The 26,404-nt window shown below is 46.0% G+C and overlaps 1 protein-coding gene across 2 annotated transcripts in view; it reads right to left on the minus strand.

The window, feature by feature from the left end:
* The window catches only part of NPAS2 (neuronal PAS domain protein 2), a 174,516-nt gene that overhangs the window by 79,551 nt on the left and 68,561 nt on the right, over positions 1 to 26,404 (minus strand). Inside the window, exons 1-2 of one of the 2 annotated variants that reach the window (XM_021719226.1) lie at positions 12,853 to 12,938; positions 9,889 to 9,942 (exon numbers count right to left, since the gene is read on the minus strand). In XM_021719226.1, coding sequence (XP_021574901.1) covers positions 9,889 to 9,920 — 32 coding nt within the window. In that variant the 5' untranslated portion in view covers positions 9,921 to 9,942; positions 12,853 to 12,938. Of the gene's footprint in view, positions 1 to 9,888; positions 9,943 to 12,852; positions 12,939 to 26,404 lie in introns of those variants that run through there. The other variant, XM_008071436.2, reaches the window with a different exon arrangement.

Consider the following 26,404-nt stretch of genomic DNA (forward strand, 5'->3'; position numbering starts at 1 on the left):
TACTATGATGTTTGTTATTTAATTTCCAAGTTCTGGAGATATTTTTTTCCTGCTATCTTTGTTTTTAATTTAATTTTGGTTCACCTTAATTGATTTACATTTGTTTTATGAAGCAGGATTTGGTCTGTTTGGTAAATGTTCAATATGTACTTTAAAATATGTATATTTTGCCATTGTTGGGCAGAATGTTGTGTAAATGTCAATCAGATTTGTGGGTTGAGGGTGTTTTCAGTTCTTCTACATCCTTGCTGAATTTTAGTCTACAAGTTCTATTACTAAGGGAGGTAAATTAAAGACTCACCTCAGCTCTTCAGATTGTGCTTCATGTATTTTGAAGCTTTGTTTTAGGTACATACACGTTTAGAATTGTTATCTGTTCTTGATGAATTGATCCATCATTATGTAATGTGACTCTTTACTCCTGACAATTTTCTCTGCTCTGAAGTCTACTTTTTTGATATTAATACAGCCACTCTGGCTTTAATTACTGTTTGTGTGGTATTTCATTTTCCAGAGTTTTACTGTCTAGATCATCATATTTGAGGTGAATGTCTTATGGACAGCATATATTTAGGTTACAGAAAAAAGTCTATCCTGACCATCTCTGTTTTTTAGTTGGCATACTTAGACCACTTATATTTAATGTAATTATTTATATGTTTGGATTTAGGTCTATTTTAACACTTCTATTCATTCTTTGTTTTCAGTTATTGTTCCTGTTTTCCCTTTCCTGTCTTCTTTTGGGTTCTTTAAACATCTTTTTAGTATTCCATTTTAATTTATTTATTGCTTTTCCCTCTATATTTCTTTGTATAACTTTTAGTGATAACTCTATGGATTGTAATATACAAACTTGTCTTTTCAAAACCCACTTAGAATATTTTGTCATTTCAAATGGAATCTAGAAACTTTTCTAGAGCCTTTTACCTTCCTCTTTCCTTTTCTGTTGTAGTTGTCTTATAAGCTATGTATACATACCCTGAATACTCTATCAGACTATGCTATTTTTTCAAATGCCAGACTATTTACTATAATTTGCCAAATATTTACCATTTCTGTTATTCTTCCTTTATTCTTCATAGTCTAAGTTTTCACCTAGTATCATCTCCTTTCTGCTGAAAAAAAATTTCCTTTAGTAAGTCTCTCAGAGCAAGTCTCTTGACAAGAAGTTTTTCTTTATTTGAGAATGTATTTTACCTGTGATCCTGAAGGACATCTTCACTGGATATAGAATTCTAGGTTGATAATTTTTTTCTTTGACATTTAAAAAAAATATTGTGCCATTATCAGACAGCTTCCACGGTTTCTGATGAGAAACCCACAATGCTACTGAAATATGTCCCAGATGGCCAGTCTTAGACCTTGGGTGGTGGTCTATCCTTACGTTTAGACCTGAAAGTCTATGGAATGCTGTTCAAGATCAGATCCATGTATACTCAGCCCAGGGGTGGGCCCAGAAACTCACACCCAACTTAACAGGATCACTTTCCCAAGTTCTTCCATCTCTGAAATCTGCTCCTAGGGCTCCCTTGTTGCTCCTTTGGTCAGAAAGTTGACTCTTTTTTTACCCTGCTCTGTCTCATGCTTCCTACGTCTGCACTTTCCTCTGGGGCCTAGCAGTGGGAAGACAGAAAAGGGGGGAAAAAGCAACTGTGTTTCATCCCACACTCTAGGAACTACAGCACCTTTGATTGGAGAGATAGATTCCCTTCCCTTGGCATAAAACATTCCATGTGGATCCCCATTGTTGCTGCTGCTGCTGCTGCTATGTCATTGTGAGGGATTGCTTACTGGGTGCCAGGAAATGAGAAAAAGAACCCCCAAAAGGCAGACTTCACCTCACTCAATCTGAACATTAGGAGACCCCGTTCCTGACCCTCAAGCCCAGACTAGAGGGCTTCTTCTAGTCCTCTCTGCCAGCAGCTGTCTACTTCTGGGTCTGGGACTTCATTCAGTCTAGGCTAGGGAATCCTAAAAGGAAAAAAGGGTGAACTCACTGCTGGATCGGCAACATTTCCCCAATCTATCCCCTAATATTTACTTTTTTTTTTTTTTGAGTTGGAGTCTCACTTGGTCACCCAGACTGGAGTGCAGTGGCCGCTCCCGGCCACCGCAGCCTCGACCTGCTGGGCTCCGGCGATCCTTCCGCCTCAGCCTTCCGAGTAGCTGGAATGACAGGCACGCGCTACCACGCCCGGCTGATTTTTTTTTTTTTTTGATTTATTGTAGAGATGAGGTCTTGCTGCCCAGGCGGGTCTCGAACCCGCGGGCTCAGGCAATCCACTCACCTCAGCCTCCCAAAGGCGTGGGATTACAGGCTGAGCCACCGAGCCCAGCAATATTTACTTTTCAGGATCCCCGAACAGCTGTTCTGTGCATACTGCCCACGTTTTATAACGGCATTGAGTATGATGGACGAGATGGAACAGACTGACTTCAAGACCCAGAACTCTCATATACCTCTTCATACATTTTTAGTGAGATTATAAAACACCCATAGGAATCAAAAGGTGGGAGCACAGACTCTGAACGTATAGTGGCAAGGACTGTAAATAAAGCTCTTTTTCAGGAAAGCACATGGGTGAGCTGGACATTAGTTAAAAAAGGCTCTTGAATAAATGTATTTCTGGGTGGCTCTTGCAGAACAAAGGGAATGACAGATGAATCCGGCAGGTCCTTCTTCCCTTGGTATTAGTGGATCACTCTGGTGTGCTAATATTAAACAAAAAAAATCAGCCAGGCTCGGTGGCTCAGCCTGTCATCCCGCGCCTTTGGGAGGCTGAGGTGAGTGGATTGCCTGAGCCCGCGGGTTCGAGACCTGCCTGGACAGCGAGACCTCATCTCTACAATAAATCAAAAAATCAGCTGGGCGTGGTAGCGCATGCCTGTAATTCCGGCTACTGGGAAGGCTGAGGGGGAAGGATCGCCGGAGCCCACCAGGTCGAGGCTGCGGTGGCCGGGAGAGGCCACTGCACTCCAGTCTGGGCGACAGAGTGGGACTCCAACTCAAAAAAAAAAAAAAAAAAATCATAAGGAAGAAACCATTTCATATCAACAAGGGGTTTTATTAACCCAATAAAAACGACTCTCCTGTGCTTCCCTACCCACTGAGGGAAGATGTGGGCATCCTTACTGGCCTACTTAGGGCACAAAGAGTAGGGGGTCTGGGGTACAGGTCTTCAGAACTCTGAAATTCCAGAGGAAGGTTGTGCTTGCATTGCAGGATCAAAGTGAGACTTAGCAAAGCAGCCCACACTCTTACAAAGGGACCGTGTTTATGATACATCAAGAGGACTGAAGGAAGGAGAGTTGCCACATCATACAAGACAGGAGAAGACCATGGTCATGGGGAAGAGACATGTGCACATATGTGCACACACACCCATACATACACGCACCCCCCCACCCAGGTTTCTTTCTTCCACAGGTGAAATGTCCAAGGCCCTTCTCTCAGGGGATTCCATGAGGTAGATGCAAGTTCTTCACCATACTCAATGTTTCTCTTCCCTCCTTGTGAGGAGACGGCCACGGGTGTGCACATTTAGTGTGCCAGGCTGAGTTTCACAGCAAATTGCCCAGGAGACAAGGCTGTGACTGGGAGAGGGGTCTGGGAAGCCTGTGGCACAGAGGAAGCTCATCTCCCAAGTGGCTGGGAAAGGCTCCTCAGCAGACATAGAGAGTTTGAACGCGCAGGTGAATGTGAACATGCACCCCCAAGTTCACACCCTTGGCCCTCTCTCTTCCTTCAACTCGCAAGGACACGTGGACAATGCTACAGGAGCATTTTAGACATCACCAAAAGTCCTGTACTGCCCTCAGAGGAAAACATTAAAAATAATTGTAAGAACTCCTGATCTATCAGCTGGACCAGGAATGAGGCTAAAAACCACTGAAAAGAGGAAATAAAATCATCATCCCTTGTAGGCACTTCCTTTCAATCCATCTCACAGGCACACTGGTCTGACTGGCACTGCCTTCGGCTTAAGCATCTCCGGCATCCACTGGGACACTCCCTGGAACATCGAACAGACTGCCATACCACCAGAATGCTTTTCCTCTGCTTAATCCCCAGGGTTCCCTCTTTTAAACTGGTTCTACTAAGTCCAGTTCTGTTAACTGAGCAAATAGGACATCAGATAGGAGAAAACAGAAGATGCTCACTGAATCAAATACAGTTCATCAAATGCAGTGAAAGCTGATCAATTAAATGCTTCCCAATAACATTGGAAAGCTGTGACCAGAATTGGGGAAGGAAGCCCTAGCAGACTCCCTTGGCTGCCAAGAACAGCTGGGTTTTTGAATAAGAGGTATAATATAGGGATATGTAAATAAGCACGCAGTTCCTTAGAGGATCTTCATGGTGTGGAGCTACAGGTATTCCATGAGGCATCTCACTGTCACGTTCCCAATCCTCACTGGATATTGAAAAGTGGTTAAGGGAAAGAGGAGAATCAGGAGGGTGTAGCGTCGCTGAGATGAGTGTTAGAGAAGGCTTCAGAAGATGTGAGTTCTCAACCTGGTTTTGCACCTAAGCCAGAGAGAATGGCCAAGGCACTCCATCCCTACAGGCTCCAGTTTCCTCTTATAAGAAAGTGGACATTGGCTGGGCTTGGTGGCTCAGCCTGTAATCCCAGCACTTTGGGAGGCTGGGGCGAGTGGATTGCCTGAGTCCGCGGGTTTGAGACCAGCCTGGGCAATTTGATGAGACCTTGTCTCTACAATAAATAAAAAATGAGCCAGGTGTGGTAGGGCACAGTAGTTTCTGCTATTTGGAAGACTGAGGTGGAAGGATCGCCAGAGCCCAGCAGGTCAACGCTGTGGTGGCCGTGAGCGTACCACTGCACTCCAGCCTGGGCAACAGAGTGAGATTCCAACTCAAAAAAAAAAAAAAAAAAAAGAAAGTGGACGTTGATATGGTGATTTTAACACAGAACATTTTAAGTTCTCTGAAAACCTCCCCATCAAAAGATAGATTCTAATTCTCCTGCCCTTGAGTATGGGGCTGGACTTGGTAACTGGCTTCTAGTGAACAGAATGCAGTAGCTGTGACAATGCTTGACTGTTCCAAGTCAAGATATCCAAAGCCAAAGTCTGGTTAAGAGGAGATGTACATGCTGGCACATACATCTCCCTTCTCTCTCTCGACACTCACCCTTGAACTCAATCACATGTTGTGAGGAAGCCACGCCTACATGGAGAAAGCCACAGTCCTACTGGAGGTCCCAGCTGACAGCCAACATCAACCACTAAACGTGGGAGTGAGCATGGCTTCAGATGGTTCTACCGGCCATCTTTGAGTCACTCTAGCTAATACCACGTGAAACAAGACAAGTAATCCCTGCCAAGCCCTGCCCTAGCCGAAGATCCATGAACAAAATGAAAGCTATGGCTTTAATCTCCCAAGTTTTGGGGTGGTTTGTTATAAAGCAACAGGTACCCAAAATAGTTAATGACTAAAATAAAGACTCACTGGTGTCTATGGTTCCTTCTAGATGGGGGAATTCTGGCATATGTTACCCAGGATGATTAGTTCCATGTTATAGATGAGATAAGAATTGATATGGATTAAGGACTAGGCCTCTCAAATTTGAGTTTTAGACACTGAGGAAATTGAACCTTTATACTAATAGAAAGCATGTCAGGACTAGGTCTTATTCTCCTTTTGAAATCTCTAAAGTGCCTGAAACTGAGGTTGTAGAAGGAGCTCAAATTTTTTTTGTAGAACTAAAATACCCCAAATAGGTGCTCATAGGTGATGTCTGAAGAAGCACCCGTGGCATGCAATGCTCAGAGGCATGACATAAATTTTAAGTATCCTCTACATGAAGTCAACCCTGTGCATAAAAGGTTAACTTTCCTTGGGAATAGAGTCTGAACACCCATATTAACAAAGGTTTATCATTCCTGTTAAAATTGGATGGAAATGTACAAAAAAAAAGCTGATGGGAAATTTGCCCCATTAACAGCGGCTATCTCTAGGTGACACGATTGCAAATGACCTTTGTTTATGCTTTTCAAATGTTATTTTGGTATTTTTTACATATAAGAATGTGCACAAAAATGATGGGAATAAAGTCCGTGTATCTATTGCCCAAGAAAGTACTGGCCAAAGGGTCTCCCACAAAAATAACGAGGAATTACTTGGAACGGGGGAAAGAACCATAGTCAGAGAAGATTATTTTGTTGTCACTTTTGTCTTCCAGATGATTTTTTTAAATGCACGGTAACATAAGATGGAACATATTTTTGTTTATTTGCTAATTGCAATCTTAGCACCTTTAATGTGCTAAGAAGCCCTGAAATACTCCAAAAGGGAGAAATAGTAAACACATTGTACAAACTTGTTGGGGGGCATGATTAGTGTTCTCCAGAATACATTTTGGGCAACTCTGATATAAAGCAAGGTTCATTTAGGGTCAGAGCAGTCCCCTCCCATGCCCGGACTTGTGACTGGGGACAAGTGTGCACCCCCTGGCTTTAGTAACTCAGGCAGTATCCCCCCACACACTCAGGCAGTGGATTTGGGGGCATCATTGAACTTGAAGCCTCAAGCAGTTCAGTGCAAGAAGACGACATCATTTGGGTGGGTGGGCAGAAAACTCACCCCCATGGGGCAAGACAGGTCAGGCTGGTGCCAGCCTCATCTCATGGAGAACTTGGGGGGAACTCAGGACGTTTTCTACTGCAGAGATTTGGCAAAGCATCTGGGGTGATTGAGAGCAGCTGAGGCTATCTGTTCTCCCGAGATGCAGCAGGAACAGCTTTACTCTTAACCACAGTTAGCAGAGAGATTCTGGGCCCAAATGAGAAGCTGGCCTCATTTCATAGTGACTCTTAGTTAACGGTTACACAGGCACCATTTAACTAGAGCGCAATCCTTAGGAACTTGCCACCAAAATTCTAAAAAGGAATGCTCATTAGTCTGTTCTAAAGCAAAGCAGCATTTTCAAGTGGTAGATTTCTGACCATCTTTTTTCAATTTAAAATTTATTGAAATGATGGAAAAGACATTCAGTCACCTGCCTTTTGCCTCAGATGTCCCCAGAGAGGTTCTGGATCTCTCTAAGACACCCCCAAATTTCTACACCTGCCAAGCACACACTTCTCTAACAACCACTCTTCCTAGCCATCCCAAGGAGGATCCCAGCAGGGTAAAAGCCAAACGCCCCTGATAGAGGGAGGCCCCTTTTGAATTCTGCTGTTTATTGGGCCACGGGAAGAATTAGCATTCTGCCTGGAAGTACAGTTCTACTTTTCTCTTTGTTTTGAGAACAGAATCACTCATCTGGAAATTACAGGGCAATATAAATGAAACATGTGTCTTGTCACCTCTAGTGTTCTCGGGATGCCTGCTGCCTTAATCACCAAACAAAAAGGAAGCCTCAACGATTTTTTACTGCCATTTCCCCCCTGGGTCAGAGCTTATGATAATGTAAGTAAAAACTTAAAGCCTATGAAAGAAAGTCACAGCAAAGTTAGCACAGCAGGCTCCAGCCAGGAGTGTGAGCACCCTGTCCAACACACAGGGCAAGGTGTGTTCATTCCGCACACTGCCCGCACACAGGACACTCTGCAAGTGTGCATGGTGCCCATGGCTTCCACACTGGCTACAACCTTCCTGGACACGCCTTTCCTTTTAAATCTACATCCAAAGAAACCACATGGGTGAAATAAAATCAGCCTCTCCCCTTCACTACATCACTTTCCCTGAGCTTACAAATGACGATCACCATCCTGGCTTGGCCCAACATATATTCCATCGGTACTGATACATTTTTTCCTCTATGCTGGTTTTCATGAATGCCTTCCTCACTCGCCTGAAAGCCTCCTGAGGGTAGAATAAAGCTGTGCACCCTCTTCTGTATCCTCCACTTGATTACCACACTACCTAGTCAACAATACAGATGGGACATCTCAGTCACTGGTCCCCATTACAAACTACCATTTCCTCTTCGTCTACCTTGTGGGTAGGGGAGCAGAAGAAATAACCAGTCTTCCAACAGCTAAAGCTTTTCCTTTGGAAACATCTGCTTCAGCAAAATGGCATGCGTGGGCTTCTTGTGTGTTGTATTTGAACTCCTCCCTCTTGTCCGAACCGTTTTATCAGTGTGGAGACCAACCATTGGGGTCAAAGAATAACAAAATGACTTAGCTTGTGTTTCAGAATCGGCATTCACTCTCTGGAGAACCCCAAGCATCGGCTGATCTGACCTGACACCCTTGATTCTTATAAACAGCGGGCAGCAGAGCTATAAACCCACCTCCCCTCCTGCAACAAAAGGCTGGGGGTTCTGGAAACAGAACTTCACAGCTGACTGGGGAGAGGAAATCTTGTATTTCCTTAACACTGGGTTAACAGAAGAGTCGAGCATGAAGCAGTTGCTTTTTGTTGCCAACAGGTGCTCGTTTTCATCAAGAAATGGAGTAAACGGTATTTTATAATATTGCCAAGTTACAGACCCGTTCTTTGGAAAGCAAGAATTCCTGTCAGCATTGCTGTCTCCACCCCTCTAGCAGGTGGTGCATCACAGAAACAGCTTCCATTTGCTTGGGTCGTGGAAGTCGTTAGACACCCAGACTTTAGAAACGGACACCTGCATCTGAATCCCTGCCTGCCCCCAATGGGTGTGCGACCCCTGAGCGTTGGGTTTCCCGATTGTCAAATGGGGCTAATCACAACCTATCTTGAGGCGTGTCACAAGGCTTGGAGAGTGACTACATGTAAAATACTTTAGGCATGTGGAGAATGCTCTGTAAGCCTCAGCTCTTCTTATCAGTCCTGTGTACACAGCACTGTGCCAGGGGCTTAGACACAGCCACATTTAATTTCCACAGTAATAATTGGGGAGAAGTTGCTACTGTTATCACCCCCTTTTACAGAAGAAGAAACTAAGGCTAAGAGAAAGGTTTATAACTTGTTCAAAAACAGTGGCAGGAATCAAAGCCAGGCCTGTTTGATTCGCTTCTCATTATACCACACCACTTCGTGGATGAACACACACACACACACACACACACACACACACACCCTTCAATAATACATCGCATCAGAATCAGACATGCTTATAGCTGGAACACAGAATGGTAAACTGTGAACTTCATTATCTAGGGATCCCAAATATTTCTCAAGCTGTTTCCTTCTTGAGCACAAGGACTATTTTTGCATCTTCCCCAAGGAAAATAGCACAGTTCTGAACACACAATAGGCACTCAATTAATACTCACTGGATTTACATGGAAATTCAAGGAAGAAAGTAGAACCATGCCCTGGTTCAGAATACTTGATCAAACAACTCAAATGCACCATGAATTCCCTAAAGCATTGAAAACCTCGCCTAACACAAAGCATGTTTTCTAGAGACAATGGGAGTTTTGATCTCAAGCTAAACATTTCTAATCTCATCAAAAAATCATGTGAGCGAGAACAATTCACGTCAAGCCTCCAGGTAGGGTTGGGGAAGGGCCTCCCAGGCTGCTGCTATAAAACCTGCTTTGAAAAGCAATCTTAGGTTTGTATTTTGTTTTTCCCCAGTGTTAGGATGGGCACTGCATTATTGCAGCCATTTCTGGGTGTAAGCAAACATTCTAAGCCATCTGAGAATGAGAGGAGGGAGGGCCAGCAGCCTCACTACAAGGGTATCTACGCAAAAAAGTTTACAGGCAGAGACGTTTGGGGCCTATCCCATCGATGAGTAATTTCACAGTGAGGAGCAAAACCAAGGGAGCTGGTCTGGAATGTCTTCACAGAACGATTTTTCAAGGACAGACTCTGTCCCACCATGCCTGTCCAGCTGGTACTCTCACTTACACAGCGTGAGGGCAAGCAAGAATCGGACTGCTGGACCCACAGTGGACGCCGTGGAGGCAGGTAGGACAGCTCCTTCTTACCTCTTGGCCCTGTCTTTCTCATCTTCATCCATTAGATTTTCTCTGCAGTGTTTCCTGTGAGAGGGAAGAAAAAGAACAGATGATCACTGTCTGCTTCTAGATCTTCCTTTTTTTTTCCTTCAGAGGCAAGGTCATGTTCTGTCGCCCGGACTGAATCACAGCTCACTGCAGCCTCTAACTCCTGGGCTTAAGCGATCCCCACACCTCAGCCTCCTGAGTAGCCAAGACTGCAGGTATGCGTCACCACTCCAGCTAATACTTTAAAAAAAATTTTTTTTAATAAACAGAGCCTCACTCCATTGCCCAGGCTGGCCTCAAACTCCTGTCCTCAAATGATTCTCCAGACTCGGCCTCCCAAAATGCTTGGATTATAGGGAGGAGCCCTTATGTCCGGCTTCTAGATCATTCTTACGAGTCTTTCTGGTTGTCATCATTGTGGTCCTATCTAACTCACATGGCTTAGCCCGGCAGTTTTCAAACTCGTTGGTCCCAGTACCTCTTGACACTCTCAAAATTTGTCAAAGACGCCAAAGCACTATTTGTACATGGGCTAAAACTGAGAAACATTTACATACACAAGCATTCAATCCATTAGGTGCCAGAGTGATGAAGTCATTAGATGCCAAGTAGCTTCTGTAAAAACCCACTGTATGCTCATGAGAGAATGAGGATTTTTTTTTAAAGCAAATCATGTGTTAATGATATTTTGAAAAACTGCCTTGACCTCACAGACCCCAGGGGACTCCAGACCACACTTTGAGAAGTGCTGTCTAGACTTAGCTCAACGAAGCAGCATCTGTTTATCTCCAGCCTTAGACCAGCAAGCACCTCCTGGTGGATGCCGGGGATCTGTCACCCCTCCTTGCAGGATCCCGGTAGCCTAAGATATTCTAAATGAGAGTGTTATCAGTCCATTTGAACGCACAGACTTCCTCAAAGGGGCCTGGAGGAATCAGCCACAAAGGAGTAGAAGCCATAATCCTTTCTTGGCACCTTCTTCCTCTCCCCTTGGTGGTAAAGGCATACAGACGTGAAGGATCAAGCAATAATCCAGGAATGCTCTTCCTCGCCTCCTGGAGCCTCTACTCTCCCAAGCCACTGGCTTGATGCCTCCTGGGCCCACGGATCCGGTTTCCTGTCCTACCACACGCAGGCTTTGGACCCCTCCATTCCTCAGGGCCACAGCCCTGGTTCCTTCTTTCATTCACACATTTCCCGGAACCTGGTCTGGCTGGGGTGCTTCCCCGCCAGCCAGTCCACCGCACAGAGCAGAACTGTTCTCAGGGTGTCCATGAGGCCCAGAGCCTGCGGGTGAGCTGGAGGCCAAAGGTTGTGGTGGCTGAGAGGGCAGAGTGTGACCAAGGGAAGGGAGGGGACCATGGAAAGACTGACTCACCACTGTCCACATGCTTCTGTGTTCAACACACAGGGTCTCAAGCCAGACCTTCAAAGCCAACACTTTGCAAAGGCACTGGCAATCACTCTCAAGATGTGGAGATTTTTCAGTGGAGCGATCTTTCTCTGAGATGAGTTAGTTTTGTGATCTGGGTCACCCACGTGCCGAAGCATGGGTCCAAGCCAAAGCAAGGAAGAGGAATTCTGCAGCCACAGCCCATTTCCACACTTGCCCCAGGCAGTAAACAACCAGTATATTCATTGACCGACTAGCAAGAAATGCCATGTAAAAGTTGACGGTTGTAGCACAATTGTATCAGGGTTAGCACATCTGCAAACAGGTATGTGTTTAATGTCTTCCAGATGCAACCTGTTCAAAGTTTTATGAGCAATGCGACATCAATTCATTGAACGATGCCCACCCTATGTCTGTGCTTCCAAGGAGAGTGGTAGCTGTCGAAGACCCCAGGGCATGAGCAAGGACCCAGCCAAGCTGTGCCCTTTCCCAGGAGACCCTGGACAGAGCACGTCCACAGGACGGCTGGGCTGCTGCTTTCGGTCCACTTTCCTGAAGTCCTGGGATCTTGTTTGGATGACTGGGGTGGGGGGTGCTTAGTCATAAAGGAAACATCTAAAAATGACTAATAGCTATTCTTTATCAACCACATCTTCTCTGATTTATATCTGTTTATCCTTCAGACATTTCCTGAACCCATAAAGCCCAGACAATCTACACCCATTTCCTCCTCTTCCTCATCATCTCATTTCCCTGCCCTGATTTCTCTCATTTGACCCCTGTCTATGCCGTTTGGCTGAACTGCTCCCAGCATGAAGAGACAGGACCTGAGCAGAGTTGTCGCAGTGCCTGCTACAGAAGCTCCACACCCATGTCCTTGCTTTGTTAATCTTGTTGTATTCCATATCTTTAACTTAAAAAATTATGGTGAAATAGGCATCATAACATCTACCATCTTAACCATGTGTAAGTGCACAGTTCAGCAGGATCAAGTCCATTCATACGTTTGTGAAACCACCACCACCATCTGTTGCAGAACTGTTTCACCTTGCAAGATGGAAACTCTGTATCTATTAAAGAAGTCCGACTCCTCACTCTCTCCAGTACTGGCAACCACCATTTTGCTTTCTGTCTCTGTAGATCTGACAACTCTAGGTACCTCCTATAGGTGGAATCATACAGTATTTCTCTATTTGTGATTGGCTTATTTCACTTAGCACAATGGCCTTGAATTTTTTAAGTTCATCCATGTTGCACCAGAATTTTTTAGGTTCATCCATGTTGCAGCTGGTGTCAGAATTTCCTTTTTTTTTTTTTTTTTTGAGTTGGAATCTCACTCTGTTGCCCAGGCTGGAGTGCAGTGCCATGTTCATGGCCACTGCAGCCTCAACCTGCTGGGCTCAGATGATTGTTCCGCCTCAGCCTTCCAAGTAGCCGGAGGTACAGGCACACGCTACCATACCCGGCTAATTTTTTTGATTTATTGTAGAGATGACGTCTCGCCAAGTTGCCCAGGCTGGTCTCGAACCTATGGGCTCAGGCAACCCTCTCACCTTGGCCTCCCCAAGTGTCCTTTCTTTTCAAGGCTGAACAATATTCCATCATATGGCTATGCCACATTTTGCTTGCTCATTCATCTGTTGATGGACGCTTGGGTTGTTGCCACCTTTGGCTGTTGAGAATCTTGCTGCTACGAGTGTGGCTGTCCTCCCCTCACCAGTCCTATATTTTAGAGTTATTCTTTCACTTCATAGTATGGAAGACCTGAAGAGGATAAAAGGGAAGAAAAGACGTCCTCTGAGGTCAGGTTAAAGGGATCACAGAAAAGTTTAGGGCGTCACAGTGATTCTTCCCAACTGTATAGAGAGCTTCCAGTGAGAAGGATTTTGAACAACTATCTTTTTTATGATCACAGAATGCCAGAAAAGAGAAAAGGAGCTTAAATGAAGGCAAAAGAGATTCTGCTTGGAGCGGAGAAATAATGGCTGTTATGATTAACCACCAAAACGAAAAACAAAGGGACGCAGCAAAGCCTGTACCCCAGACAACCATATACCCTACATGGATTAGACATTCACAAGGTTTATGAGTCACAAAGTCCTGGCAGGAAGCAGTTGGCAAGGTTAGAATCCTTTGTGGGACCCTTATTTACAAAGGGACTATTTGCAAGGGTATGGTGGGAACAGGAAACCAAGAGGGATAGCGTGGTTACCTGAGGCTGGTAACGGCCGGGCTACTAACACCTCTAAAGGTGAAGGGACCCGAAAGAAATTATTTCTTAAACCTGGAAGGAGTGTGTCCCATAGGGGAGGTGGCCTTTGATGGAGGGACACAGCCAAGAAGGAAGCCAAGGGAATAAAAACCCTCACCTCATCCTCCACCTACCCTCTCATCTCCCACTGAGTCTCCTATTAGCCACTTCTCCCAAAAGGCGGAGGCAGGGAGCCTATGTCTGTCCTCGGATGGACAGTCATGGGGACCGAGAGCAGCGGGCACACAGAATGTCCCCAGCATCTTTCAGGGACTCTTCCAGTTCTTGGTTTCTTAGGTTTCCCTAGGACACAAACTCCATTGAGTCTTTTAAAGCCTGTTACATCCCCCCAGATGTGAAGTGTAGGCATCTGTCCCGACAATCACACAAGAAATAATGATAAATGATAATGAGAGACTGAGGAAAAGAGAGGCTGAGAGGGAACCCAGGGTAATCTAAGCCACAAAATAAGTGATGAAAGTATTGTTTATAACCTGTGGAATAAATGAAATATCCATGACTCTAGGCTGATAAATAAATAAATAAATAAATGGGAGGTTAGGGAAGGAGACAGAAGATTTCACTCAATACATGTAGAAGGGGCCAGGCACGGTGGCTTATGCCTGTCATCTCCACACGTCAGGAGGCCAAGGCAGGAAGATCGCTTGAGCCTAGGAGTTTGAAACCATCCTGGGCAACAAAGCGAGATCTCATTTCTACAATCAAAAAATTAGCTGGGTGCGATGGTGTGTGCCTGTACTTCCAACTACTTAGGCGGTTCACAGGCAGAAGGATCCCCTGAGCCCAAGAGGTCGAGACTGCAGTGACTTGTGATCATGCCACTGCACCCTAGACTGGGCAACAGAGTGAGACTCTAACTCAAAATAATAATAATAAATAAGGTCGGGCTCGGTGGTTCAGCCTGTAATCCCAGCACTTTGGGAGGCTGAGGCAAGAGGATTGCCTGAGCCTGCTGGTTTGAGACCAGACTGGGCATCTTGGCGAGACCTTGTTTCTGCAATAAATCAAAAAATTAGCCAGGCGTGGTGGCACGCATGTAGTTCTGGCTACTTGGAAAGCTGAGGTGGAAGGATTGCTGGAGCCCGCAGGTCGACGCCAGGGTGGCTGTGAACGTGCCACTGCACTCCAGCCTGGGCGATGGAGCGAGACTCCCACTCAAAAAAATAAAATAATAATAATAATAATATTAAATAAATAATTTTAGAAGGAGTAAGGGAAATGGAAAATCGCCATCAGTACATCATAGTAATAATTGTTGCAGACAAGATCCACTGATGGTCGCTAATATCAATGGAAAAAAGTTTGGGGGAGAAACAGGATATTTGCACAAAGTATTTCTCTCACAATATTAATTACAAAGAAAAGAACAGCAATTTTTTTTTTTTTTAGTGGAAAAGGCTAGCAGATACCACCTTCATCTACTGGTCAAAATGAACAAGGCTCTTCGTGGGAATACGCACTCATTTCTCTTAGGAGCATATACCTAGGAGTATAATTGCTGTATCATAGAGTAGTCATATGCTTACTTGACTTACTGCAGGGCTTTTTTTCAAAATGACTGCACAAGTATATTTGCACCAGTAGTGTACAGGAGCTCCAGAGACACCACATTTTTTATAGCACTCAGTATTGCCAGTCTTACTCATTTTGGTCATTCCTGGGTGTTCTGTGAGATCTCATTGGGATTTACATTTCCCTGACAACCAATGACGTAGAACAACTCTGCATGTGCTTATTGGTTATCTTTTGTGAGGTATCTAAGTCTTTAAATCTTTTGCTGCTTTTCCTTTTTTTTTTTTTTTTTTGGGTTGTTTGTCTTCATCATATCAGTTTATAAAGTTTACCTCTTCTGGATTCAGGTACTTTGTCAGATATAGGTATTGTGAGGATTTTCTACCAATCATGCTTTTAATGCTTTTTTAATGGTGTTTTTTGATGAGCCGTTTTACATTTTGATAAAGTCCAATTTATCAACTTTTATGTCCTAAGAAATCTTTGCCACCTCAGTGTTGTGAGGAATTATCCTACGTTTTCTTCTAGAAGCTTTATCATCTACCTTTCCTATTTCAATCTACAGTTCACTGCAAATTAAATTTTTGGGGTGGTGTAAGATAGAGGTCAAGGATTTTCCTCCTATACGGACATTCAGTTGCTCCAGGATCATTTATTGATATTTCTGTCTCTAACGAATTGCATTAAGCACTTTCGCCAAATATTGTGGTGTCTTAAGTGTGTGTTTACAGACTCTCTATTCTATTCAACAGGACATCTGCCGAGTCAAGACACACAGGAAAACGTTTTAAAAAACAAACTTTATTTTTTAGAACACTTTTAGATTAACAGAATATGCAGAGAGAGAAAGAGAGAGAGAGAGTTCCTCTATACTCCACACTCAGTTTCTCTTATTATTAACATTTTATATTAGTATAGTACATTTGTCACAGTTAATAAAATATCGATACATCTTTATTAAGAAAAATCCATACTTTATTCAGATTTCTTTAGTTACCTAATGGAATGTCCGTTGTCAGTTCCAGGATTCTATCCAAGACACAGTACATTTTATCATCATGTCTCCTTAGATTTCTCTTGACCGTGCTAGGTCTCAGGCTTTCCTTGTTTCTGAATACTTGACAGTTTTGAAGAGTACGTGTAGAACGTCCTTCAATTTGAGTTTGTCTGATGTTCTTCTCAAAGTCAGACTGGTTGGGTTTTTGAGAAGATGGTCTCAGAGGTCAGGTTCCCTTTTCATCACCTCATGCTGTCAACATGGTTTATCACTGCTGATATTGACAATCATCCAGCCGAGGTGGAGATAAACTTATTTTTAAGTGGTATGCTAGTTACATTTACACGTAATATGTACAATGTGTTTTTCTTTAAGATACCTTTTGTTCAGGTGAAGGCTTTCTAAATTTAAAGTGGTATATCTAATTATTGTGGGGAAAAAGTACACAATTTTCTCTGTGATTTTAGACTTAGATATACAATCACTGAACTTTTATCAGATTATCAACTGGACCCATTGTTTTACATTTAGAGGCTCTTCACCTGGAAACATCTTGAGCATTTCATTTGAAAGTATAACTAACCTGCTGTTTATATAGACGTACTGTTTCCTGACTCCACCACACTCTGTGCTTGTCTGCCTTTACACCAGTACCACACTATCTTAACTCCTGTAGTAGTGTTGTAATTTGACATCAATGTGGAGTGAGGCTTCCAACTTTGTTCTGATTCAAGACTGCCTTGGCTATTCCAGATCTTTGCATTTCCATGTGAATTTTAGAATTAGCTGGTCAATTTCTATAAAAATGCCTGATGTGATTTTGATTGGGAATGTGTTGAATTGAAGGATTCATGCTGGGAAAACTGACATCTAACCAGTATGGAAGACTCCGGTCTACATACACTGTCTCCTACTTGCCTTCTTCTTAAGCTCTGAGAAGAGGCAGGAGAGTATATTCACCAAAGCACTAAATAAGTCCTCCATGTGTGATGTTTGGTGATTCCACAGGCATATCCTATGTGCCTGGGCAACAAGGATACCACTATGTGCAAAGCCCCTGCACTCACAGTGCTGACGTGGGGTGAGGAATGTGTGTGTCAGTTGAGTGGATCAAGCCACAGGCAAGCAAATAAGTAAACATAGAGCCTGTTCCCTGGTTATAACTGCCGTGAAAAGAAATAAAAGAGAACTGGGGGGATGGAGAAAGCTGTGGTGAATGGGGTAGGTTGAGTCTTGCTCTGATGTTTTAGGGAGTCCTGGAAGTTCTGGATGAGCTACAATGAGCTGTGATCTGAGGGGAGGGAGGGAGTAAGCCATAGGCATACCTCTGTGGGAGGCACCAGACAACAAGGAGAGAAAGAAACTGTATAGAGGTCAGTGTGGTGGAAGGAATTAATGAGAGGGAGAGGAAGTCTGGCGGGGCGGGCATTTTGGCTTCTGCCCTGTGTTAAATGGGAAGGCACAGGAAATTTCGAGCAAGGAATGACAGATACCACCTCAAAGGACAGCTGTGGTTCTAAATGATCTTGACTAAGTCTACAAAGCCAATATAAAAAACAGGTTCTTGACTTTTTACTGATTTTATTTTTGAGAGACGAGGTCTTGTTCTGTTGTCCCGGCTTGAGTGCAGTGGCACAATCACAGCTCACTATAGCCTCAAACTCCTGGGTTCAAGAGATTCTCCCACCTCGGCCTCCTGAGCAGGTGGGACTACAGGTGCATGCCACCACACCCAGCTAATTTTTGTAATTTTTTGTAGAGACAGGGTCTTGCTATGTTTCTGAGGCTGATCTTGAACACTTGGCCTCAAGTGACCCTCCCACCTCAGGGTCCCAAAGTCCTGGGATTACAGGTGTGAGCCATAGCACCCAGCTCAGGTTCTCTGCTTTGATGGCAAGTATTAGGTCTAACGCATCTTCACCCATTTCACAACGTCTAGCTCAGCTGCTTACGCATATAAGGTGCTCCAATATACACAAGAGGAATGAAGAGGATGGAGGGAGGGAGGACAGGAAGGATACAGCCAGGGCCAAATCTCTATCTGAATCCCCGTGCAACTGCCTACTACTCACTTTCACAAACCTCCCCATGGTCACGGTCCAGGGTAACAGTGCTTAAGAGGTATGATTATATCCGAATGACAAAAATGAAAACAAAAGCTGCTGTGCGTGCAGAAATCACTGACTACAGGGAAAATCCACTTGTATGGACATGACGACCAGGGGTCTTTAGGAAGGCCCGAAGGTTCCCTCACCAGCCCTCGATAACTGCCAAGCTCTGAAAAAGTATCATCTCATTTTATCTCCATCAGTTTGTGGGTGGGTGGGATGGCTTTAGTTATTCTCCACTTACAGATCAGGACGTACCATCCCCGGGCAAGGCTGAATGGCTGGCCTACAGACCCTGGGCCCTGTCTCCTGGCACTGACTCAAGCGACCCTTCCCCATCTACAGCCACTCAGGAGAAGAGATGTGTGATGTCAGATTCAGCCTGACTTAAATTTCCATCTTGTCCTACTTACTCTATGACCTTGAGCAAGCCCCCTTAGACTTCAGAGCCTCTGTTGCCCTCATTTTCTACCATGGTGTGAGGTGTGAACGAGAGGCACATCTGTATGTACACATGCAAGTAAGGACCCAGCACGATGCCTGGAGAACAGAAAGCTCAGCCTGAGTCTTGTTCATTGCACATCTGCCTCGCCTAACCGTCTGACCCTTTCCACGCACACGGTCCTCACTGAGCCCCTGACTAAGGCAGGTGATGCTAAGCTTCACCCTTCCTTCTCGTCTGCCTTGAATTTCAACGAACACGTTCTCTGCCCAGTAAGAAAGTCACCACAGGATGAAGCAGATGGGTTCTGGGTCACACAGGCCTAAGGTTTCAGAGAGAGGTTCCTGAGCAGAGGCAGAAGCGTTGTTTGCTGGGAAGAGTGTTTTACAGCCAAGAGGCACCCAAAGACAGGTGTTCTAGTTGACCTCTGGCCTGCCCCGCCCCCAGGGACTACCTGTGGCTGCTGGCGGGGCTATGGAGACCACTGAGCTGGGGGTGGAGGATGGGAAGGAAAGAAACTCAGGCCAGGCCCAGGAAGCAGAGCAGCTGGAGAATCTAGCCGGGCAAGGCCAGCGGAGCACTGGGTGGGTCTGGAAGTCTCCAGGGAATTGGCAGAGAGTCACACCTACTGCTGGGAGGCAGAGCTAGTGTGCCGCACCACGTGTCAGAGTTCCTGGGACCAGCATCCACGTCTGTGGAGCGGAGAGGGCAGTGGAGGCCTGGATGGAGCCAGCACACCCAAGTAGGAACTGGCTCTGCCCTTCAACAGCTCGGTGTGACCTTGGGCCCTGTCCTCCATCGGTGAGCTGAGGATGACAGAAGAGTCTCCTTCACTGTGTGGTTGTGAGAAGAAACAAGAGAATCCACAAGAAATCCCTAGCGCAGGTCCCGGCACAAATAAGTCATCAAAACATCTGAGCTGCTATTACTCACAGAATCAGTAATGACAATGAGTTAAAAGGCTAACCGTAGAAATGGATGCATATGCCTGTCAATGTCTTTGGGAGGAGCAGGAGTACTGTGCTTTCCCTCCAGTCAGTGTTGAAAATGTATTGGGGGGGAAGGTGGAAGACAGGTAGCCACACACTTGCATCCACACTGGTGGCGTCTGGAGCAGTAGACCAGCTAGTGAGAACTCAATAGGAGGGCACCACGCCATAGTGAGGTTATGAGGGAAGGGGAGAAGGGAAGGGGGAATACATTTAAATGACTGAGGACGTCCCTTTATACAGTAGGCCCTCAATTAAGTATCTGTTGATTTTAATTGAACCCAAGGACAAAACGGAGGCCTGCAGATGACCTTTACATGCCAGGTGAAATTTCTGCCCCAAGGACTCTAGAACATTCTTTCTCACAGACACCTGCTACACAATTGATTGGAACTCCGGCCCTCGGTGCATAGGGACCAGAAAATGGCAGCATGGATGTTTTCTTATGCCGCATCTGCCCTGGGTCCCACAGTGTGTCAGCAGCGAGACAGGAGACTGATGAATCATGCAAGTGACAAGGATCCCCTGGGGACTGGCAGCTCACTCCTGGGTCTCCAGAGGATTCATGCAGCATGCATGGAAAGGTATGTTATTCTACCAAAACAGGGCTGGGTAGGTCCTTTGCTATAAAGGTCACCCAGTAAGTATTTTAGATACAGACCATGCAGCCTTTGTTGCAACTGCTCAATTCTGCTATGATAGCACAAAAGTAACCATAGGCAATATATACATGGATGGGTATAGCTGTGTTCCAATAAAACTTTATTTACAAAAACAGGTTGTAGGCTAGATTTGGTCTCCAAACAACAGTTTGCCAGCCCATGTTGCTATAAGAGCTACTCAGCCTTCCTCTTCAGTGTCTTTTAATTTAGAACTTTTGGGCAAGTCTTTATAGGCCCAATGGTACTCTGTATCATCACGAATTTTCCCTGAAATGACTACCATGAGCCTGTTGTGTTGCAAGACCAATATTTTTACAAAATAAAATCATGATGTTTCTAAACCGACTGAGAAGTGGTTTGAATTACAGGTCCCAAGTTAGCTAGAAAATCCTACTATTCCAGCCCCATCATACCAACCAAGCCTGGTGGAATTTAGTTCATTAACAAAAAAACTGAAAACAAGAACAAGCTGAAACCAAAGGAGGCGAAACCAAGCACACGCATCTCCCCAGTTGATGGGGGTTTATTTAGTGCCAACAGAGTGTGTACCTTCTGTCCTCCCAGTCAGTCCCTGGTGAGGGGACCTCATGGCATTCTGGATTAACGTCTGTGCCTCACACATGGGAGTTTGGTAATAATTTTTCCTCATTATATGGAAGAAAGAGAAAGGTTTGAGAAACAGTTGCTGATGAACTGCGACGCTCACTTCTTTCCCTTTGTCATCTGGGGAAGATAGGAAATAACTTCCATATTTTGATTCTTTCTCTCCAGAGAATGGCCTTTTGAGTTGCAATGATTCATTCACTGGGGGAAAAAAATAATTTTTCTAAAGAAAATGGACAGTGAAACCCTGAGGGCTAGCTGCTCCCACAATTCCAACTCCCCTTCAACTGAGGAAGTCTCCTCACGTTCTGGCATATCTGCCAACCCGGAAAAGGCAAGGCAGAAAGAGTCAACCCTAAAGCTAGCCCACTCCAGCCTTGTCCCAAGGAGTCAGGTCTTCTGGTGCTTGCTGGGGCCTCCCAGAGTGGGGTTCCCAGAAGAAACCCAGATCCCCGACGAGTTTTGTGACCATAAGTGAACACTATTGCAAACGTTTAAAAAGCCCAAGTGGAGGCTTCTGTATTTGCCTGTTAAGATTGTGATTCTTCCTTCGGGCTTTCCAAAGTTCTGATGATTCACTATTCGAGGAGATGGTGACATACGCGAGGAAGGAATGCATGGAGAAAGTTAGAACATGTGTCATAAGTAAATTTACCATGACATCGATGGGTCGGCAAAGAATTGCCAAAATGGCAATGGGCATCATGATCAGGATGGAAGGGCCATCCTAAGAGGACACATTATCTTTGTAACCCTCAGCACTCGTGTTTCAGTTGCTTAAGATTCCTCTTAAGGGGTGTCTTGATCAAGGACTCAGACCACACCATGTAAGCCTGAGTCAACCAAAGACTCTGATGGGTGACAGTGTGTGGTCAGGGTGTGGACAATAGATGCCCGGAAGAATCAGCAAGAGGGGAAAAGGAGATTTATGAGTCATGCCTGGAGTTGAGTCAGTGCAATTCTTTGAGAACTGCTGTTTGACTTCCGGACAGACCCAAATGAATCCACAAAATACTACTCCAGCACGGCCTCTCCCTCCATGTAACTGTTCCCCAAGCGCTCCTTCGGTGGCGAAGATTGCAAAGAGGGCAAAAAGAAAGAGAAGATGTCCTTGAAACAAGAAGTCAAATGAGTTTTGGACACCTAGGCTGCAGAATCTTGGGTTTACTATCATAGCTTCCAATAAGGCTTCATCAAAACGTGGGAGGTTTTGTGTGGATGGCTAACGGTAGGAGGCGGAAAAATTAGTTTGGGGATGAACCAGATATAGGTTTGAACGTCCCCTAGCCTCCTTGCTTCACTTGATGTGGTGGCCTTAAAAAGAGCCAAGGGATGCCGACTGCATCAGTAAGCTGAAGCAAAGATGAGACCCCTTTTCTACAGTCGAGGACCCTCAGAGCCGCAGGTCTCTTGTCCACACTGGTCCAATTCCACACAATGCCGTACCTTGTGGCACGAAGCATCTTCACTTTCCCTCTTCTCCTGCCATTACCATCTCCTCGACTTACAGTTTAAATAGAGGATGCACTGTCTGCCCTCCCTGTAAAGCCTCTGCTGACACAGCTGGGGCCAGGCCAAGCTCAGGGGCTGCCAGCAGCCCTGCAGGGGGCATCCATGACAGTGCCGGCGGCAAGGGGTTGTCTTCTTTCACAGCACATGAATCTCTCATGACTTATTTAACCTACTCACTGTTAAGAGGTATCCACCTAGCTAGAGCCTTCTTGGTTCCTCCTGTTGGCTCTCCATCATACAATTCAGTCGCGAATGGAAGAGCCCTCCAGGCAGAAGGAACTGTCTGTTCAAAGGCACTGGGGCATGAGCAAACAGGGCATATTTGGAGGCCTTCAAGTAGCCCCAACGGCTAGCTTCCTGACTGCATTTTGGCCTGATATCCCAAGGGTACAGTTTCACTTGTACAGCCCAGGGCACCTTCACTTCTCGCTCCCACCAGATGCCCTTTCGACCCGGGTCCACCCACGGGCAGGCCGACAATTCTAAGGAGAGGTGCATTCAGGGTTAGAAACTATCAAGGAAGTTCCCAATGCACTCCTTTACTGAACCCCAGATTGAAGCCAACTTTGCCATACCTTCTCCCCACCCCTTACTGACCCTAGACCCAAATGCAGGGAGGCACCTTGGTTGGCTCTCTGAGGCCAGCTGAGCGATCCCACTACTTCTGAGCCTGGCCTGCTCACAGGACATGGCCGGCCCCTCATGGAGGCCCTGCATACCTTACCCAGCATCACTGGGCTGAGGCCGTTCCAACAAACCTTGAAGAGTGTGACCTTGTCAGCTATCATCCACGTGTGTCATACTGAGACCCAGCAAAGCTACACACCTCACCCTGCACACAAAGAGAAGCAGGGGGGTCTCGTCTCACTCCATGTGAACCAAGAACTCACTACCACACGCTGGCAGGAGGAGGGCTTGTGGACGAGGAACACCATGATCCGTCTAGTTCAACATCAGCCCTCCCCATCAGGACGCACTCACCCTGGCTGCCCACCTCAGGGGACACCTCTGTAGCATCTACAACTAATAAAGGGAAGGGCACGACTTCACACCACTTTTGAAGAGTCAATCAAAAACTCAAAAGAGGCACTGAGATATATCTGCTAGGGTATTAAACTGACAGGCTGCTGCTTCCCTTTTTTAAATCCGAGTTGTCTGAAAATTCTGGTTGGTTAGGCTTCATGCAGGCCCAGCTGGGAATTTGGGAACCATCCACGTCTGCTGCCCGGCAAGGCCTTTCTCTTGGCCTCGATACAACTGGATCCTAATCCACAGAGAGAGCCAATCCCGGACACGCCAGCCCCCAATCCCCCACTTCAGGATATCCAGTCTGCTAGAACGTGCGCATGGATCAAATGCGCAGGGAGAAAACTAGCGTCAGGAAGACCACCCAGGAGACAGAGAAGCTGGGATGTGAGGACCAGAGGCCAGCAGGGGAAAAAGCTGACTGGGACGACGGGTTTCCTCAAAGGTCCTAAAGAGAAGGGCATGCCTCTGCCTGAGCTGGAAGAGGCACTGGGTATCCCAAGGCAAGTCCTTCACCGATAGCTTCTTACCCTCCCTAGTGAGGTGCTTAGGCAACACAGGGCCTCATATTTCCATTTTCCCACTTTGATTCTGGAACACTGAGACTCAGAGTCACGTGCAAGTATTCAATAAATGTTTGTTGAATGTCTAAAGAAGGCAGAGGTTGGGGATAGAGAATGAATGAATATTTTTTTTTATAATTTTATTTATTTTTTTATTTTATTTTTTGAGTGGGAGTCTCACTCTGTCGCCCAGACCGGAGTGCAGTGGGCCGCTCCCGGCCACCGCAGCCTCGACCTGCCGGGCTCCAGCGATCCTTCCGCCTCAGCCTTCCGAGTAGCCGGAATTACAGGCATGCGCTACCACGGCCCGGCTGATTTTTTGATTTATTGTGAGCTGAGGTCTCGCTGCCCAGGCGGGTCTCGAACCCGCGGGCTCAGGAAATCCACTCACCTCAGCCTGCCAAAGGCGCGGGATTACAGGCTGAGCCACCGAGCCCGGCTATGAATGAATATTTTAAGCCACCTGATTCAAAGTCCCACCCAGCTGAGCACCAGAGCAAAAGAATGCCAGGACCGCCTGAAGGTGGGATCAGGCCATGAGACGCCACAGGAAGATCCTCTGGAAACATTCATACATCTGGATGCCCGTCAGTTTTGAGACAGAGCAAGATTTCTAACACAGAAGGAAGTCCTTCCCTCTTTTATCCGACAACCACCCACAAAGCTTTTCCACAGTAAGAACAGGGATGACCTGGCCCTGCCTAGTGCCTTCCGCATCCCAGGAGCTCTCCACCCACCACTGCCACTGTGAATGACACAGAGCCCTGAGGGAACACGGGGATGGTGGAGCAGAGTCGACGTTTCGTCTCAAAAAACACTCCTAGGCCCTGCCACATACAAAGTCTGAAGGACGGCCTGAACTTCGGACATGACAATTCATATGAGACGAGACACAACTCAGAACAGACACAAACAAACCACCCATGGGCAGACAACCCCAGAGCCCAACCAAGGGAAGGGACTGGAAGCATTTCGATCAGGAAGACCCTGACTCCGGTCAACCACTGGACACGACGGTCTTACTCACTCATCAAGCAAAGGGAGGGGTGTGACCAGGTCTAGAAATGTCTGACTTTTGCACCATCTAAAGGCCAACTGGGTTTTGCCTCAGCGGGCCTAGAAGTCTCCAACTTCCCAATGTACATTTAGATATTCACGTTGCAAGCGAAACAGCTCCCTCTCCTTACATCTGTCACTCTGCCCCTGGATACCACTAAAGAAATTGCAAGATAAATGAGAGGTGTATTTTTTCAAAACAGAGACCTAGTTCTCTCCTTTCGCAAATGTTGAATGAAGCGGCCCCAATGCATGCACAATTCACCCGCTGGCCTGACTCCTCCTCCAAAGCTCCGGGTGGTGGCTTCAGAGTAATCAAGGAGAGTCGAGACAGGATTCCCCTACTGCTCAAGTCAGAAGGTCCAGTCATGGCTTCCGAATTAAACAGCACAGGCCCGGGATACCCTTCTTAAGGCATGTTGCTACACACCAAATACATGAGTTGGTGACATGAACTACTGATGAAGCACTGGCCTGTGGTTTTTCCATACATTTTGTTCTTTAATCACGATGGTTTGGTCCTTTCTTCCTCTAAACAACTCTAACAGACACTCTCCTACACCCACAAGCAGCAATCTAGCAGTATTTCAGCAAAAAAAAAAAAAATGAAAGCAGTAAATATGTGTGGGGCGGGGGCAAGGGGGTGGGTGGAAGATAACACCAGTACCTCCCACGGTTCCAAATAGTAGCACTCGAAGCCCTGGATGACAAGCTGCCAATCTATGACTTCAGCCCCCTCCCCAATCACACAGCCACCCTTCCCCCCCAACGCCACTTACCCTGCCAGGGCATCTTTCTCTGTCCCCAGACCCATCACCATCCTCTCTGATTTGGGGTTCTGTCTCACCAGCCCCTTAGCTGTCCACGACCCCCCCGCACTCGATGGTAAGCCTTTCAAGCACAGACATGGCTCCCACCCTCTCGGCATCTCTGCAAGAAGCTGATGTTCTTGGGGCTCGGAACAGGTGCTTGGATGGGACATGAAAGGCCTCCATTTAGGAATCTGTGTTTAAAAGTTTGGAGAGAACCCCGGCTTCGAATCTCAGCAATAATTCATCCTCACGCAGGATCTCTGCAGAGAAGCTGGATATAGGTTTCAGGCTGCCCCTATGCTTGGACACTGGGCTCGAGCCACCCTGGGTGCTGGGCCCTAACTCTGTAGATGAACAGCAAACAGGGCATACAGATTCCACCACGTTCACTCGGAAGACTGCCATCTGTATGCCTCAGAAAGCAACTTGCTTTGCCCAGCCCCTCCAGACAAGGCTAAACAGGCTTAGCCTGCTTGTGGGCAAACAGGAAAAGTAGGTCAGCTCAACAGCCCGGTCCTTCATGGTAATGAACTAATGATGCGAATGCAGGG

The sequence above is a fragment of the Carlito syrichta genome, unplaced genomic scaffold, assembly GCF_000164805.1.
Source record: "Carlito syrichta isolate Samal-C Ts95f unplaced genomic scaffold, Tarsius_syrichta-2.0.1 Scaffold314328, whole genome shotgun sequence".
Lineage (NCBI taxonomy): Eukaryota > Metazoa > Chordata > Mammalia > Primates > Tarsiidae > Carlito > Carlito syrichta.